At 34.9% G+C, this 17,018-nt stretch overlaps 4 protein-coding genes across 11 annotated transcripts; 1 reads left to right on the top strand and 3 right to left on the bottom strand.

Annotated features, from left to right (window-relative positions):
- The first annotated feature begins 526 nt into the window (after positions 1-526).
- Positions 527-5,299, top strand: LOC117211629 (protein eiger-like). Of its 3 annotated transcripts, XM_033455738.1 has the most exons (6): positions 527-615; positions 729-909; positions 1,225-1,943; positions 3,307-3,884; positions 4,129-4,588; positions 4,719-5,299. In XM_033455738.1, the coding sequence occupies exons 3-6, from the start codon at positions 1,578-1,580 to the stop codon at positions 4,902-4,904; spliced, it is 1,590 nt and encodes a 529-aa protein (XP_033311629.1). In that variant the 5' UTR covers positions 527-615; positions 729-909; positions 1,225-1,577; the 3' UTR covers positions 4,905-5,299. The 3 variants fall into 3 exon arrangements, with proteins under 3 accessions (XP_033311629.1, XP_033311637.1, XP_033311622.1); XM_033455746.1 differs by having other exon boundaries at positions 589-909; positions 1,603-1,943; XM_033455731.1 differs by lacking the exons at positions 527-615; positions 729-909 and having other exon boundaries at positions 931-1,943.
- On the bottom strand, positions 5,284-9,249 carry LOC117212481 (armadillo repeat-containing protein 3). The gene is made up of 14 exons (XM_033457367.1): positions 9,229-9,249; positions 8,886-9,148; positions 8,367-8,691; positions 8,108-8,275; positions 7,823-8,026; positions 7,530-7,692; positions 7,345-7,463; positions 7,117-7,275; positions 6,758-6,996; positions 6,526-6,690; positions 6,338-6,441; positions 6,099-6,270; positions 5,718-6,033; positions 5,284-5,601 (listed from the first exon to the last, which is right to left on the bottom strand). The coding sequence occupies exons 1-14, from the start codon at positions 9,247-9,249 to the stop codon at positions 5,317-5,319; spliced, it is 2,703 nt and encodes a 900-aa protein (XP_033313258.1). The 3' UTR covers positions 5,284-5,316.
- Positions 6,710-7,476, bottom strand: LOC117211640. The gene is made up of 2 exons (XM_033455761.1): positions 7,117-7,476; positions 6,710-6,996 (listed from the first exon to the last, which is right to left on the bottom strand). The coding sequence occupies exons 1-2, from the start codon at positions 7,255-7,257 to the stop codon at positions 6,757-6,759; spliced, it is 381 nt and encodes a 126-aa protein (XP_033311652.1). The 5' UTR covers positions 7,258-7,476; the 3' UTR covers positions 6,710-6,756.
- LOC117211608 (cholinesterase) lies at positions 9,192-14,782 on the bottom strand. Of its 6 annotated transcripts, XM_033455701.1 has the most exons (11): positions 14,665-14,782; positions 14,172-14,285; positions 13,600-14,087; positions 12,298-13,456; positions 12,039-12,229; positions 11,779-11,965; positions 11,609-11,729; positions 11,287-11,482; positions 11,072-11,187; positions 10,856-10,884; positions 10,475-10,613 (listed from the first exon to the last, which is right to left on the bottom strand). In XM_033455701.1, exons 3-11 carry the CDS (start codon positions 13,861-13,863, stop codon positions 10,537-10,539), a joined length of 2,340 nt encoding a protein of 779 aa, XP_033311592.1. In that variant the 5' UTR covers positions 13,864-14,087; positions 14,172-14,285; positions 14,665-14,782; the 3' UTR covers positions 10,475-10,536. The 6 variants fall into 6 exon arrangements, with proteins under 6 accessions (XP_033311563.1, XP_033311572.1, XP_033311581.1 ...); XM_033455672.1 differs by lacking the exon at positions 10,856-10,884 and having other exon boundaries at positions 9,192-10,613; XM_033455681.1 differs by lacking the exons at positions 10,856-10,884; positions 14,665-14,782 and adding an exon at positions 14,445-14,631 and having other exon boundaries at positions 9,192-10,613.
- Between the last annotated feature and the right edge of the window lie 2,236 nt (positions 14,783-17,018).

Below are 17,018 nucleotides of genomic sequence, written 5' to 3'. Positions count from 1 at the left end.
TCAAGTTTGATCGACTGTTTTTAATACGGTTGAGAGTTCTGTGTAACACATGCATATAATCGCTAACTATTTGATAAGACTTCAAGCATTTACCTTGACAATGTTTAAGGTAACAATTGATAACATTAAAATGTGTGTAATACGATAAATAATAGTAAGAAAGGCCTCTTTAAAATTCTATTATACTTCTAAGGAAGTTTGTTTATTGTAGTATCTTTCTGTACTCCATTGTTTAATGCAGTAGAAATTTGAAATATTTCTTTAAAAATACATATTAGTAATTTACGTGTAATAATACCGCAGGACATTCAATTATCATTTAAACAGCTTATGATTAGATGCATATATATTGATAAGTTTGCGATTGATCGTTAAAAATAAAAGAAATAATAATGGATAATAATGATCAATTTAACATTGAAACATTGGAGATGGAAACTACATCTCCGATTCACTGATCTACGCCACTGACAATGAGATCCAGAGGCGCTGCTGCGATAAACTCGTACGCTTTCTGTTCCTTCCAGCCAGTACGATTGAGTCTGTCAAGCAACACTGGTCGTTTCTTCATCTGCCTCAGGTCTTCACGAACAAACTCCGCACCTTTCCTCTCCAGTAATGATCAGTTCCATTAAAAAATCAAACTTACCAATCAATCAAATCATCGTTTACTCTAAATATTACTTCAGAGTTTCTTGACTTATTACATTTTATTATTCATCACACAGAAAGAAAGAATTCAAAGAATCAAAGAAGTGAAGAGGCTAAAAATAAAAGGAATAAGAAGATAGAATTGAGAAGATCAATTAGATAAAGGAACGTAGGTCGTCGGAGGCACAGGTCGTATAGAGAAGAACAAAAGGAGAATAACGTCAAGCTACAGAAGGAAGGAAAGAAAGGCCAATGTAGGTAAGGAACTAAAGGGTCGAATCTTGACTACTCTCGCCTGTGGTCCTGCTCGAGGTTTTCTAGAGAGGAAAAAACCCACTGGACAGGTTTTAAAGAGGGTCACAGACTGGATACACACACAGGCCACTTAATGCCGTAGATTATTGTAAACTTCTGAAATTGTGGAATCAGGTGAAATACTGGTTATTCAGTTCAGAAACATAAATAAAGGAAGAAAAATATTGAAACTATTGCCTCAACGGACCTAATAAGCCATAAAATTAAATTTGTAATTTAATTAACTGGTGCCTTTTGTGGTGTTTGTTTCAATTACAGTGGGTCAGAAGTTAGAAGATAGAAGAGAAGCGTTCTTTTCAACTGTGCAATTCTTGGAGCAATTATGTCACTACGGCGATAAAATAATACGATGATAACGCGGGAAGAAATTCAACACGCTTCAGGAATTCGCGTGCATTGTGAATCGTAGTAACATTGTTTATACTGAAAAACCATGAACGCTGTGTGTGATCTTGTTCATTATTCTTTGAACTAAGAAAGCTAATGATATAGAAAAAGGAGAAAAGCACAGTATCAATAGTACTTTATGCAAAGTGCAGTGTAATTTAGATTTTTTTAATTAACCTTAACGACTAACCCTGCGTTCAGTTTCTTTTTTTTTTTTTTGTACAATGACTTCCATGTTATCCGAAGAAGACTCGAAGGTTGCAAGGATGAAGCAGAAACTGATGAACGACGTACACGTGAAAGAAGAAACGCGATCCTTCCTTAGCGTTTTCAGAGAGAACCTAAGCATTTCTCCGTCTGACCTTGAACAAGGCTTCAACAAACATCGATTTCGACCGAATAGAAATACGATTTTAAGTGTGACGGCTCTATTAATTGCTCTTCTCTGCCTGAGTCTCGAAAGTTGGAAGTTCCATTGTTCTTTGATTAATGCTCGGGAAATCGAAGAGCTAAAACGAAGTGTAGAGAGTTTGAAACATCGCTTCGTGAAAGAAGATCTACTGAATGAACTAAAAGCCTTCGAAGAACAGGTAATGGTTTTTTTTACAAGTAAATGGAGAAGAATGAGAGTATCACGTGGCGATAGAATTACTCAGGTACTATGTGTAATTCGTTTCTTTCATTTTTTACATTACTTTTAGATTGGAACTTGATCTTAAAGATTCGGATTACAAAATTAAGATTTCAAAGAGTATCTTGATAGAATAATAATTTCTTCTTCCTTAAGTTTATCAGTTTTTCTAAGATTCACGTCATTTGAAGTCCTCTTTGGAAACAATGAACACAAGAAATTCGTTTATGCATTTCGAAGGCATCTTTACCGTTATTTATAATAGCCCTGACGATTCTCGGATCTCTGGACCCAAAATATCCAAGGTTCTAATTATTTTTTCTAGTTATTTTTACACAAAGGCTTCTTTATATCTCATTTCAGAAGTTTCCCTTTTCTTATAACTTTCTCACCTTTTTCTAAGGCATACGTTTCCCAATTCAAGATAGATGATAAGAATTATCAACAAACAAATAATTAGATAATGCTATAACACATCCCAGTGAAAATAGAGAAATTTATGTCTTCCCAAAAAATGCTTAACAGAAACAGGAAGTCCTTGTTTAAGTGATTTAGGTAACAAGATGAGGATTAAGAAGCACAATTAAAGTTCTGAACCACTGAATCATCTTATGAACACTAATTTATAACAGTAACAAGCATTTTCTAAATTAATATTTATTCTAACTGATCTAATTTTAGTAAAATTAAATATTTCTTCCGTTATAGGAAAAATGAAGAAAAATAGACTAAAGATCAAATCAAATAAACAAATTGTATTACATTAGTCAGTATTAGAAACATCACTAAGGTTCGCTATATTGATATTAATTATGTGATAACCTTGCAATGGCTTTCCTTTAATAGGCTCGCGTTACATGAAGAGGATAATAAAAGAAATCAGGTTATCGGTCTCCGGTGACATTAAAGGTCGTAGATAAAAGAACGGACCACGTGCTTGCGCGTGCACGGGTACAAAATGATTCGATGACCTGTTCGACGATTCACATTGACATCGAGGAGTCATGCAATAGAAAAGTTATTACGTGAATTATGTAATTCTACGCAGAATTTGATTCGATTCATGATGTAAGGCATCGTCGCGTTACGTAATGGTGGATATTCAACGGATATACATTGATTGCGCCTATTATAAGATACGTAAACATTCTAATCGATGCAGCATCTAAGATTCTTTCTTCGTTGAAAATACTGATAAATATATTTATTTTTATATCGTATAAGAAACTTATTTTAAAGTATAAAGATAAACATTCTTCGGTATAATAGATATCATTAAACATTAACTATTCAATTCAGTGATAATGATTGTCTGTTCACAGTTGTACACCGAAATGTACAATGATGATGATGATGATGATGATCCAGACGAAGCAGACATCGACAATGCGGATTACGACTCAAATTATGACGATGACACGTTTTCTTCGCACGATTACTCTCCGGTATTCGGTGCTAGGTCGTCCGATATCCCTGATTCCTCGTCGACAATTGCTCCTGTGCCCTCTCCACCAGAGCTCAGTGCAGATAAAACATTGTTGAAGTTAGCAACAGCGCACAAGATCGAGGTCAAATATAATGAAGACTCGGTGAAGAGTTACAAGAACGTGGATCGGGAGCGTCATCAAGAAAAGAAGGTTCTAGAAGGGAAATTGGAAAATCATGGAAATAATACTAAACGAAAGCGAGATGTACTAGGTATAGATAATGTAAAGGATCATTTTTTGAACTGGAAGATGAGCTTAAAGCGTAAACGGTCGATTAACGAAGAAAACTATAATTCTAAGAGATCATTTGTCAGAAGACATTCTCCTAAGAATCACGCGAAGGGAACGGCCGCTTCTAGTTCCGGTTCTAAAGAGATGTTGGATGACAGAAGCATTGATGACCAACAAAACACGTTAGTTGCAACATTTTATAATATAGTAGACAAAATTTTACCTAGAAATTAATAAGAATTCAATATTAGAAATTGCTGAAAATTTCACGAACCACTAATATTTAATATTATTATAAAGTTCCTTTAAATTTAATTATATCAATATACAAATTCAAAGCGAGAAAATATTGTTCAGTACTCTTGGCAGAACGTAAGAATGAACGTAAGAGTGATTCAAGCACTTTCGTTTGTTTGTTTCTCGCAGGTCTATTGTCGTTTCTAGTAGGCATCCACCAAAGAAATATAATACCCACTCGTCTTTAGATAACATCGACGCATCTCCTTCGAAACATAACAAGATTACCGCGCAAGGTGTCACGAATCATTCTGCAAAGATTTCTCACAAATTTCGAAAGAATATGAATCTCTCTAGAAAAATAGTTGCTATTCATTTTGATGGAGATCGGAGTAAAGCCTCAGGATCAGACTATTATGCTGGAAATGGGAGAATTCGTCATGGCGGTAGTACGTTTAAGGCTTGGAAACCAAGTGATTGGGTAACTGATCTTGGTATGGGCGAATACTTCAGCATGTCCGATGACGGGAATGTTACCATTTACGAAACAGGATTATATCTAGTTTACGCGCAGATTCATTACAATGATGATCATGATGAAATTGGATTTCATCTGGTGGTGAACGGTCGGCCTATTCTTCAATGCATGGTAAGAGGAATATCATATCTAAAAAAAGATAATCTAGTTTTAAAATTGAAGATAAAGAATGTTATCGTTACTTTCAGTATTTATAGCATTTCCTTAAGAAGAAAAAAATGATTATAATTAATGTTCGTAGATTGATAACTCTGGTCACTCACGTAACATTAGCCAGACCTGTTTTTCGGCACAGCTGACGCGGCTCAAAAAACAAGACGTTTTAGTTTTCAAAGAGGCCAGTTCGCCGAGATTCGCCATTTTCGACAAGGAAAACAGTTTCTTCGGACTAGTGAAACTTGGGGAACTAAGAAGGCCATCGCAGTGATCGCTTATTTGAAGATAGTAGTAATAATCATAATCAAACTTTAATATGCACTTATCACGAGTGAATCTCTTAAAAAACGAAGTGCTTATCTTACTTTAATAAAAAGTAATTTATTGAGCGTTCATCACGGCAGTAATACCGTAAAGCTTTTGTTTCAATTATTGTCGATATTTAATGAAAATAGACGCGGGTCAACTTTGTTAATTAAAGACCAATAATTAAAGACCCATGAATGTATATTACCGCTGTAAATAAGATTTTTGCGTTTTATTATTAAGCAGTTTTTGAAACCGCCAATTTTCTACAGAGTCCAAAGATAGTGAGAGTGCAAGTGAGAAAAATATTAGATTAAGATCTTATAACTGATGTATCCGAATAAAATAAATCTTGCGATACGATTGCGACGCATGTTCTAACACACAGTATCGCAGACTAACTTTTTTTCACAGTATAATCTGGCACGATTACTGCCAATTGGCAACAAGTCTCCGGGACAGTCCATCAAATCAACGATAAAATTCGGTTTTAATAATTTCGTTGGGAAATTCGATGAACAATGATCTTCAGGAGTAAGGCTTGAATCTTCGCACTTTTGAGGGTATTCTTTTAGAGGTTCATTGATTGTGATAACTTCTGGGCAAGATAGATCTCTCTTTAGATAACAGTGAAAAGTCTCTTCTTCAATTGGGACTCTCACCTAGCAAAAATATCCTAAGCTCAGAAACTAATTATAAGGATTGAAACGTTACTAAACAATCAAAATCTTTTATCTAGACTTAAAACAAAGAGAAATAAAAACTCAAAATCCTCTACCTCCGGGACTGCAATTTCGATCCAGGCTTTTCCATACTGTCCTCGTACCAAAGCTGCTGGTAAATGTACTCTATCAGCGATTACTTTGAAAAGCAAGGCTCTTTCGAGATAGGAACCAACTCTCAACATTCCCAACGGGATTACACTAGTTTCTATACTTTCTTTGATTTCCTTCAAATGAATTTCTAGCTGGTGATCCACGCATCTGATTAGAGGATCCGGACCTGACATTTGTTGGACCACAAACTTGGCCAGCATCTTAGCACGCGAGGCCACGTAGTTAATATTTACAAATCCTTGTGTCGTCTTTGACACTCTGAATGGAAAACCATGATACTTATAGGATTCACGCGGAGAAAAACTTAGAATTAATTTTCTTACACGTCTTTCGACTCCGCGGCGATTAACTTGCATTTAAACAATTCTATGTAATCATAGAGATATGAATCACACTGTAGGCGACCAAATTTGGAATCCATCGTTAAATGTAATATTGCCTGGGACAAGAAAACGTTTCTCTTATTGTTGGTATGTGTATTCTCTTGTTTACCCTCTGAAAAAAGAAACAATAATTTCATTACACTTAACGAAGAAAGAGGAATATAAATAATGCTGTTCACCTTCCAAGTTCGATTCATGTGGTTCCTCGCGAATGCAATTAACCACGTAGATAGGTTCCAAGGGGCAGAACTTGAATCGGAAAATATCATCCAATATGGGAAAACTGATTAAGATTAAGACAAAAATTAAAGTATAAAATGAAGCAAGCAAGTATAGAATAAAATACATAAAGATTCTAAAAATATACGCGCAGACGTTTCTTCGAAGTACATAAAATCCATCTCGTGTAATGTCATGCAAAGAAAGTCGTCCAGTTAAAGCGAACTTGATCGGCAAATGCGCGTCAAACAAGACTTCTATGCATGTGTCCCATGAAGGAACTACTCGCGCTGTCGACCGGTTGTTCAGCATGCTATAATCATTATTTTCGTAAATCGTACGATGAAATTGCGTCTGTACTTATTTCATGTTAGCCTCACTAATTTAAATATCTGGCGGAGACGAAAGTATCTGCCAGAACCGGATCCGCGCATAATAATTGAATCAATTGGGCGGCTGCGTTCCTTATCGGGATCGATTTAACGTCGCACAATAGATTATATAATCTTTCAGGCCCCTGAGCCTTCAGAAATTCTTGCTTCCCGATCTTCTCGATACACATGGTGGACAGAGCTTTACAGCAAGCGATTTTGAAATCATTCATCGATATACAGCTCAACTGTTAATCAAACAAACTATGTAATTAATTTTTCCTCGATTTAAAAATTACAATTTTATTGAATTATGACATACGTATAAATATTATGCAAATTAAATATATATTAAAGCAAATGTATACTTCGAAAGATGCACATATGGCATCGATGATATCTCCCGTAATTATAGTATCTCTCAAAGCCTGGTTTCTTGCTATTGTAATGATGCATTCTATAACTCCAACCAGAATTTCAACAGGGACTTTTCCCCCTGTTTGTTTCATCAGCCATAACAAATAATTCTGAGGATAATATTCTTAAAATATTCTTTATTAAAGTAAACAGTTTGCTACTTGGACGCATAAGATTACCTGTCCGTGAATGTCCAATAATTCTTGACAATTCTTCACGTCGCACTTCAGCAGTTGATTTAAAGCGAATAAAGCCGCCTGTCTAGCGGAAAATTTTAAATTTTCGTTCTTTAATACATCTGAAACGATATCGTGAATTATTGTACTACGTATTGATTTCAAGAAAATTGATTTTTTCAATCTACCTAGAACATGTTTCACACAATCGCTGGCAGTTAATTCCTTGGCTGCTTGATTGTACAGAGTCATCATACCGATACCATGACAACTGATTTCATACATGTTAGCTTGTACGTTGCCCATTAATGTACGCAATAAATAATCGACGATGCCATAGGTATATAAGGCCTTTACAAGAAACGCATCAGCGATAAATCAAATAGTATTAGATAAGGAGATATGAGTTTCAAAAATGTCTACAGTTTGTACTAAACTAGATGAATTTTTAAAATTAGTTCCCTTAAATTGCATGTAGTACTTTTCTGCCCCTAGACGTGTGTGATAAACGGACAGCTATATCCAGAGCTTCCATAAAAAGCTTTGAGTGTGATGTGTCTTCTATGTACTTTAATATCTGTTTGATACCGCCGATATCGTTGAACAATTCTGCTGTAGTGGGATTGTCGCAAGCAAAACGGAGGATCCGGAGTGCATCCATATGAAGATCTTCCCACTCGATGTTCTAAATAAGTACAAGATGTATCCTCATTAAACTTAGAAGTACTAGATAGAAGAATCTTCTTCAGTTACAAGAATATCTTACATCCAAAAATTTCAATAAAACTTCAAGTCCATTCGTGCGCCGAAAGTGATCGTGCAGATAATCATCTTTATTTCTTCGTACTAGATCGGTCACTACATCGAGTGCAAGCTTCTGAATCTCAGTATACGGGGAGTTAAAAAGCTCGTAGACGAGTTCCATGTTAAAATTCTGAAAAATTGCAGGCTTTTTTCAAAATTAATCTAGCAAGTGTGAAAGGAATTTTACAAAATGGATCGTTTAACTTGTTATCCTAATGAACCTTAGTCTCGATGATCTCCTTCGCTCCCACAGGATCTTGTAATAGATTATATATAATTTGCATGGTGTTCTTCTTCACGTCAGGATCTGGTGATCGAAGTCTTTCGAATAGGAAGTTCATATCCTGACACTGTTTTAATAATTGTGCTGCTCCAAACATGTCTTTAGTCATTTCTGCTAGGATCAAGGAAGAGAATTCATGCATGAAGATATCCTGTTCGTTGATAAGGACTTTAATGAAGTGCGGAATATAATAATCGGCGTCCAACAGGAAATCACGGACATTGGAGATGGCTACCATTTCGGCCAATAATTTTGCTGCGAATCTATTTTATTTTATTTTAAAAATTACAATTAGATAACATTTAAAAACATTACTTTTATACATATTAAATATCATTGATATTAAATATAAAAATTGATAATTATATTTTTATCTTTTTTGATACTTTTTATGTGTTTTATAGAAAATATAAAAATTAAGAAATCAAAGAAAAAGAATAACGAATTTAAAATAAACCTTCGTGTAAATAAATCCTCATGTGTAATCAATAGTATCACGCTATCTACAATTTCAAGATCAAACAAAACTTCTAGGTTCTCCTGACATTTGCTACCAAATTTTGCCAAAGCTGCCGCTGCAGCTAACAGAACAGGCTTTTCCTGACATTGCAGCAATAATATCGCTGTTCCAGGATATTTCACCTCTAAACGGAGAGGGTCGAACTGGTTCTTCGTTTGCTGTTCTCGGTCCACTCGTGTTTTACCCTTGGATACACATTTCTACGCATAATTTTCAGTATTTAATATATAAAAAAGAAGAAGAAACAGAATATATGTATTTTTAATTGTTTAAATCTTACTTTTACATGTTTTGGTCCCATACTTTTTTATCTCTCAGTAGAAGTTGAAAAATTATTTATGTTTAGCATGACTTATAGAGTTCTTCACTGAATATTTGTGATAATATCCAATGAATAAAATGTATGACATGAATATTGCCGCAATTGAATTTTGTAGGATTTTTAAAAGCTCGTATGTTGCTTGCACGGTGTTCTTTAATTGAAAGACCTTAATCTAACGGTGTTCTTCTTCTAATACAATACATTCATACTTCTTAATTTAAATGCATTTGTAATAGTACGTATAATATTCTTTTTCGTAAAAGATAGAGATCTTGTATACCATAAAATACATAAACTTCCTCGCATGAGATATAATAATATATCTCTATATTAGGTACTGTAAAATACTAGAATATATTAAAAGACTTATACTATCGAAATCATAACATCGGTAATAGTGAGATCGATTCGACGACTACACGTGTTTTCTATTAATACTATAAAAATATCGGAATACATAAATATATTTTAACATGTATTATATTTGCAACTTTTATGGTAAAAAACGATATAAAAACACTCTACATTGTTTAAATTATTAAATTGTTCTCAAAGTAATAATATTATGATATATTATTACATAATATATATTACTATCGTGGCGTGCGTGGCTTTCGGTAAAAAATAGATTTCGTATACCGATGTTTATAACGATAAAAATTAACATAAAAAAGTATAAAATATGTGTATCGATATGTACAATGCAATATTAATACGATAACATTATCGTGGACGGACGAAACGTTTAGCCAAGTCTTATAACAGTAACCTCAGTTTTCTATGTGCAATGTTTTTTAATATCTGAAAATAATCATATTAAAAAACATTTTGCATATATATGAACACATATTGTTTAAAAACCTATATTTTTGATTTTAGACATCTTTTAGACATCAGAAGCTAGCTTCTCTTCAAAAAAGTAAATGAAGTAGCTGCAGGTAGAAAAATAATACTTCAAAAAAGGATATCATACAGCTGTTTGTGGGACACCTTGAACTAAATGTGTTTTGCTTTTACTTTTAGGTAATGAGGACTGGCTTATAGCTTTGCTTAATCTAGGTTGTCCATTTGGTGAACTGGTAACAAATCCTTCCGAACGCATATCTTTCAGCGAGATATTGGAATTACTCCTTAGCGATGGAGTAGAACTAAATTTACGATTATGCGACAATCGTTCTTGAAGCTTTGATTCATTTTGCCGCGGTATCCTAGATCTGACAGGTGGTGTGTCACGATACTCGTGGATGTTCTCCTTCGAAGTACGAGTCATATTCTCGATTCCCTCCGAAGGTTCGTCGTCTCGCACCATGAGGATGTCTCCGCTGTAGTAATGGTCAGATTGTCTGGACACAAGAATACAAGAAAAGACAGTAAAAAAATTTATTACTGCTCAAAGTGGTTATCTAATAATAATAATTAAAAAATAAAAAAGTTAATTCTACATAGTGGTATCACCAAAAATGGTGATTTTTCTATCTAATTAACTTGTTTCTTTTTGTTAATAAATTCAGGAAGTTCCTTGTCCATATTTAAAGCTGTGCAATGAATTATGTACACTGTTGCATGTAAAAACTATTTTAATTACCTGCGTATAATCTGGCAGCCTTTGTTTTGCTGCATGAATTACAAGTAAAGGTAAGATTAATGAAAAATATGTTTAAAGGTTGTGTTAATTATATTCCCTTGTATAAACTTCGTATGCAATTTCTATAGCATTTATGAAGCCAGAACCATCACCCTCGTGCACTACGCGATTAAATGATGTGGTCATATGGGGTTGGTTCTGTTTACCTTTTCTTACCTTTTGGCATTGCGCCAAAGCATACAGCATACTACGGAAAGCACGATTAACAATAGACACGCAGTGGAAACAGACCAAAAGGCAATTTGTAGAGGTTCTTTTGGCTCCCACCAATACTATAATAATAAACATAAATAAATAGAATATTTATACTGAGAATATTTTATAAAATTATTGAATAATATTTTATGAAAGGAGGTACATAGTGTTCTTACTTCAGTAACTGGAGGATATGTAGGTACCAAACGACCAATAACCGTTGGTAAATACATAGACCAAAAGGCACTTTCAGTTTGTCGGTAATTCAATAAAATTGAGCTATTGTAAGTAGTATTAATGTTCAAATACCGTAATTGTCCAGGCTTAGCAACATCAAAATGTAAACCCAAAATTTGCGATGGTGTCGGATTTCTAAAAAAGGAAAACATATGTATTATACAGATATAAGGTACATTATAAATAATATTATAATAATAATATATATATACATTATAAACAATATAAGCTCAAAATAAAGTTATAAAATTATAAACTTACCCATACGTTGCAAAATTTGCATACGCTTTCATAAAAAAGTGACTCATATTGCGATCGTTGTCTGTCCACATGTCACGCTTCAACTTCCATTTTTGAGGGAAAAATTCTGAAAAGATAGTAACTTGATAATTATATTGTTAATGAAAAACTCTGAATTATTGTATTCTTACCAACATCCATGAAAGGTGCCCCTGTTAGCCAAAGAAGCTCTGTGTTGTGAGAAACACTTCGCCACTGTGGTAATGTTAATGCTTCTACAGTTGTATTTAGCACATACAAATATGTAGGTACACGTTTTTCTATCAAAACTTTTGCTATTTTATCAAAAGGAGCAACATAGTGAAAATCAGTCAAGAGCTGAAAATTTAACATTATAGAAATATACATATAATTAAAAAGTCAAACTATATATATATCACGTACAACTTACATTAATATACTGATCACGAATGTGGGTAATATTAGTCGGATCTGGCCAATATGTGTACATGTATTTTATAGCTTCATAAACTCCTTGAGAATTTAGAGTGTAGTTGTATTGGAGAACAAGTTCCCAAATTTTCTGATCGAATGATTCCGCATCTATAATATATTGATTCTTGGCTAATGTGGCATTGTTATCTAGGAAGAATGAAATGTTTATTAATTTGTAAAAATTTACAAGATTGCAAAGATTTCGAATTACATACATATAAGGTATGCTGCTTCCTGAGTAGTTACACCAGCCATATATGCTAAGTTATCTGTAAACTTATGACTTTTTATGCTTTCTTCAGGTGTTTCCACAAAGAAACGCCAATCTGTTTCTCTCCAATCTTCGTACCAACTGTCATTTGGTACTGTGAAATTAGTATCCAATACAGGAGCCCAAGGAAACATTCCAATGTGTTGCTTTAATTCAGAATTACCAAGTTCAAAAAAGGATCTGCCATTCTTCAAACACTGCACCAATCTCCAGCTGCTTTCTATGCTACAGCCTAGTGATTCTGCATATACTTTAGATGTATTCTGTGCCCTGTACTTATCTACTATGACAGCCCAATCTGCCAATGCAGAACCTGATTGAGCTATTACTTTTGATACCATATCTCTGGTTTTAGGTGCAACCATTAATAATCCAGCACTTGCTGCTCCAGCACCAGGTCCAAAAAGAGTTATTGCATCAGGATTACCATTAAAAACTCTGATATTATCATACACCCACCTCAATGCCATAGCTTGATCCAAAATTCCATAATTTCCAGGGCTATTCTCATCTCCTGTACTTAGAAATCCTAGAGCTCCTAGTCGATAGTTAATCGAAACGACTACTACATCGTAAAATGCAGCCAACATGTGTGCTGGAAACAAATTGCTTGCTCCATGAGTAAATTCTCCACCATGAATATAGAACATTACTGGGTACAGCTTAGCTAAACCAGAGCTAATATCTGGTGTAAAAATATTCAAATATAAGCAGTCTTCATCCACATCACGGATTCCTTTAGTAGCACCAGTATATGCACTGGGCTGAGGACAAGCTGGTCCCCAATCAACAGCTTGCAGTAATTGCCAACCTTTATGAGTTTTGGGTGGTTTAAATCGACCTTCTTTTATAGGTGGCATAGCATAAGGAATACCGAGGAATACATTAACATGCTTTGTAACCCTTTCAACTGGTAAACTCCAGGGCCTATGCCTTGCTTGTGGATCATCATATAAATAAACTTTAAATCCTTGCACTTGTCCATAAGCTGTGGTCACAGTAACATCTATAGGTAGATTTTTCGAATCAGACCTCTTTCTTCCTTGAAGATCTTCTCGCCAACCACCCAATATACCAGGTAAAGGTAGTCTTGAAGTTGTATGCTTAAAAAATGACAATCGTTTTGTAATTATAATTTTTTACCAAATTTATTTATCATTACGTGTCATTACTTTTTAAAAGATATCACGCAATTTCTCTAGTAAAAAAAAATAGTAGGAGAATTGTATTACTTGTATTATTTTACCTCGTAAAGGTACCGATTGTCTGGTGCTCTGGTGGGTCCTCTGTAAACAGAGTCCCAGTAACTAGGACGATACCCATACCTTCTATCTTTGTAAACATAAGTGTCGGTTCGGTGATCTGGTCCGTTTTGAGGCACATATACCCCATCGCGACTGTAATACCGACTACCCGGAGGTATTTGTTCCTGACACAACACCGTAATTGCGAGGAAGCACAGATAAAAACAAACGCGTCCAATTGACGAGTATAAAGTATATGCGGCCATCTTGCCCGCGTGCGTATTGGTGTTTCACCAGACAGACAGGCGTGGTCTGTCAGTGTGTATACACACGTGACACTTCTACAGGCACGCAATAATGCGAGGAACTCGGTCTTTCAGGAAACTCTTGATGAAGCGGAGAAAAGCGAAAGCCGCAATGAAAGTAAAATCTCACCAACGTTTATATTCTCTTCAAAAACATGCATGGAGAAAGGAAACCACCTCCGAAACTAATTAGAAACAAATTTTTGATTACAAAAAAGAAAGGTTAAATGGTCGGGATATGGTAATTATTACACACGTGTACTACTTACGAAATCGAAGGACTGACACGCGCGTGAGCCAACACCCTATAGTCTGTCACGTTCGAAAACGATCGTTTCTCCCGCTCCTAATACTACCAAACATCGAAATCCATTTTTTGCATCCTGTAACAACGATACTGATACGTTATCATTCACCTTAAACACTTTTCTTCTCGTAGATTAACGTAGATGTTAACTTCATTATATTTTTTTGTTTTGAATACGTTTATGAACGTATGTACCATCGAACCATAAATATAAAATGATATCATAGAATGAAACCTTATAAAAATAATCGGCGAAATTAATCAAAATCAAGTTCACTGATAAGATTGAATTGCAGTTGCGTGATACATAATAGCGAATTTGGGTATGTTTCAAAAATATTATTCGCAACACGAATGCTACTCGGAGTTACATCCAAAGTCTACTGAACGGTAATGTTACTCTCGCGTGCAAATACGTGCTGCAACCGACTGCCCACGCGCTAATAAATACTTACTTGTTATATAGTGAAATTATCGAGCAGTATGATCTACGATCCCTGTGATCGTCCAAGTATGCCGTCGCGTGAACGGATGAGTTGTACTCGTACTCGTACTCATACTCATACTCATACTCATACTCATACTACACGTACATATACAGTTCAGTCATACTGGCTCGTGCGAGGGATACGCTTATCTTCCGGCAATTTTACCTGAAATATAATAGATTACAACAGTGATACTCATTGCAAACGTTACTTCATATTAATTTTTTGTCACTTTCTAAATATTAGAATATAGTTAATCATTAAACAATTTAATAAGCTTACTAAAAAATTTCCTAATATAAATTATAAATATAATATTTCCTGTCTCAATGTAGTTCCTGGATACCTTTAATTTTGAAACTAACTGTCAAGTAAAACCAGATCATCGCTGAGTACCATTGAAATTGATAACATACCAAGGCATGAATAATGGGATAATCAACAATTCCCCCCTCGATTCCACCGTTGCTCTCGTCGTTGAATAATCTCTCTATCGATTACAATCGCCTCGAGCTGGTCTTCGTCTTGTTACTTTTGTTGCTTTTGTTGCACTCTTCATAGTCCATTAAGAACTGAAGTTTATATAATCAGCATGTAGATCACATACACCTAAAAAGATATTCTGATTGAATATACAGCTACAACGTGATACAGATTGTGAGATATGTTCATGATTTACCCGGAGCTAGGTGGGAGATATTAGTTCCCGCGGAAATAATCGATAAATGACACTAATATAAAGATTATGTAATAATCTTAATATTTTCTATAATAATTAATTAATATTAAGCGCAATATAAATTACTAATATAATAATTTTAATATAATATTATTAATTATATTAATTTAAATTATATTATATTAATACAAATTATTAATTGTCGGAGTCAGGTTGGCACTTTGGGGCGTTCTATGAACCTTTACTTATTTTACCGTCGCGGATGTGGTTAGTGTTTATCTGTGCGAATGTGGGCACTACAAGAGGCTCTGAGTAACGGCAATAGGATGTTCGAAATGATGGTGACAACGAATCCAGGTTCGATAACGAATCCACTGTCCACGGGATGACCAGTATCAGCGTGACTTACTCGGCAATTCGCTCAACGACTAACTAACTAAAAACTCCCTGAATCCAGATGAACCTACCCTTATATACTCCTGTCCCCGCTTCTCGGGTCAATCCTTGTTTTTAAGGAGAGTCATAAAATCATTCCGTACCTCTGTCAGGTACGCGGCCCTCCCGTGATCGTGGCTACGTCTGGTGACCCGTTATGTCACCTTAAACCTGAACCCATCGTCGTAACGCCAGGTTGGAACATTAAAAGTTGTTTTCCTTATTTTTATGGCTTAAACATTAAAATCTTGACTATGGCGATGGGAGGTTTTTCCCAGCATTCCCGACGGAAAGTCCCGCTGTCCTTCCCTCTCCGACAAATATAATTAATAAAGTATTAATATAAAGATTTGTATTTGTAAGATTAGGAACATACATCGCTGGAGCAATTGCTTCGTCTATAGACAGAGATGCGACAAAGTAAAAGCTTTTTATCTGTCGCTCTCTTTGTCACCCCCTTCACGTGAGTTCTCCAATTTACGGCAATTGCTGGATTTATTACCCATTCCCCGGTCAACTTTACTTACATGCTTGTACAGTCTCAGTAAAGAACTGGCGTGGCTTAATTACGCTGGTTCGTTCTCGGCTATCCTCTTGGAATCGTCACGCTTGACACGACGGGGTCGACTTCTGAGAACAAAAGTGAACGTGAAATAGAAGTCAGTCGCGAATTGCAAAGTAAGAAAAGTTTGTTATATAAAATATATTTTGAGTTTTTGTTTCATAAATATTTCATAAATAATTTCTTGACATAGGAAAGCGTATTCTTGAAGTTCAAAATGACGAGATATCCTATATTTTCTGACTAAAAGATATGAGATTATGATATTTTAAGATGTTTAGTTTGGTATGTTTTACGAGATATTCAAGTTTGAAGAGTTTGCGGTGAATGCAAATTTATTGGACGCAACATTCAGTCCGTCCTGAACCGGCGTCCGTATAAAGTTGATTTAAATGGACGTTATTATAATCGTTGTTTGCGTCCCGTCGTGCATGCATCCCTTTTTGTGGGAACTTTGGTATTAAAATAGTCTTTGAACTCGTGGGAATAAGACATTCTCCCTGGTAAATGTAATTATTCTTTTTAATGCTCATTGTCGTTCTAGGTACATGTTAATAGTTCACTCACGCTTGTAAAATTAAATATTGCTCCAATTAAAGTATACTCCTGTCTTTCAGGAATATACGAACTTAACAAATACATACC

The sequence above is a fragment of the Bombus bifarius genome, unplaced genomic scaffold (genome assembly GCF_011952205.1).
Source record: "Bombus bifarius isolate JDL3187 unplaced genomic scaffold, Bbif_JDL3187 scf7180000007970, whole genome shotgun sequence".
Classification (NCBI taxonomy): Eukaryota; Metazoa; Arthropoda; class Insecta; order Hymenoptera; family Apidae; genus Bombus; species Bombus bifarius.
The sequence above is the reverse complement of the archived record's forward strand: the minus strand, read 5'-3'. Positions and strand labels throughout refer to the sequence as shown.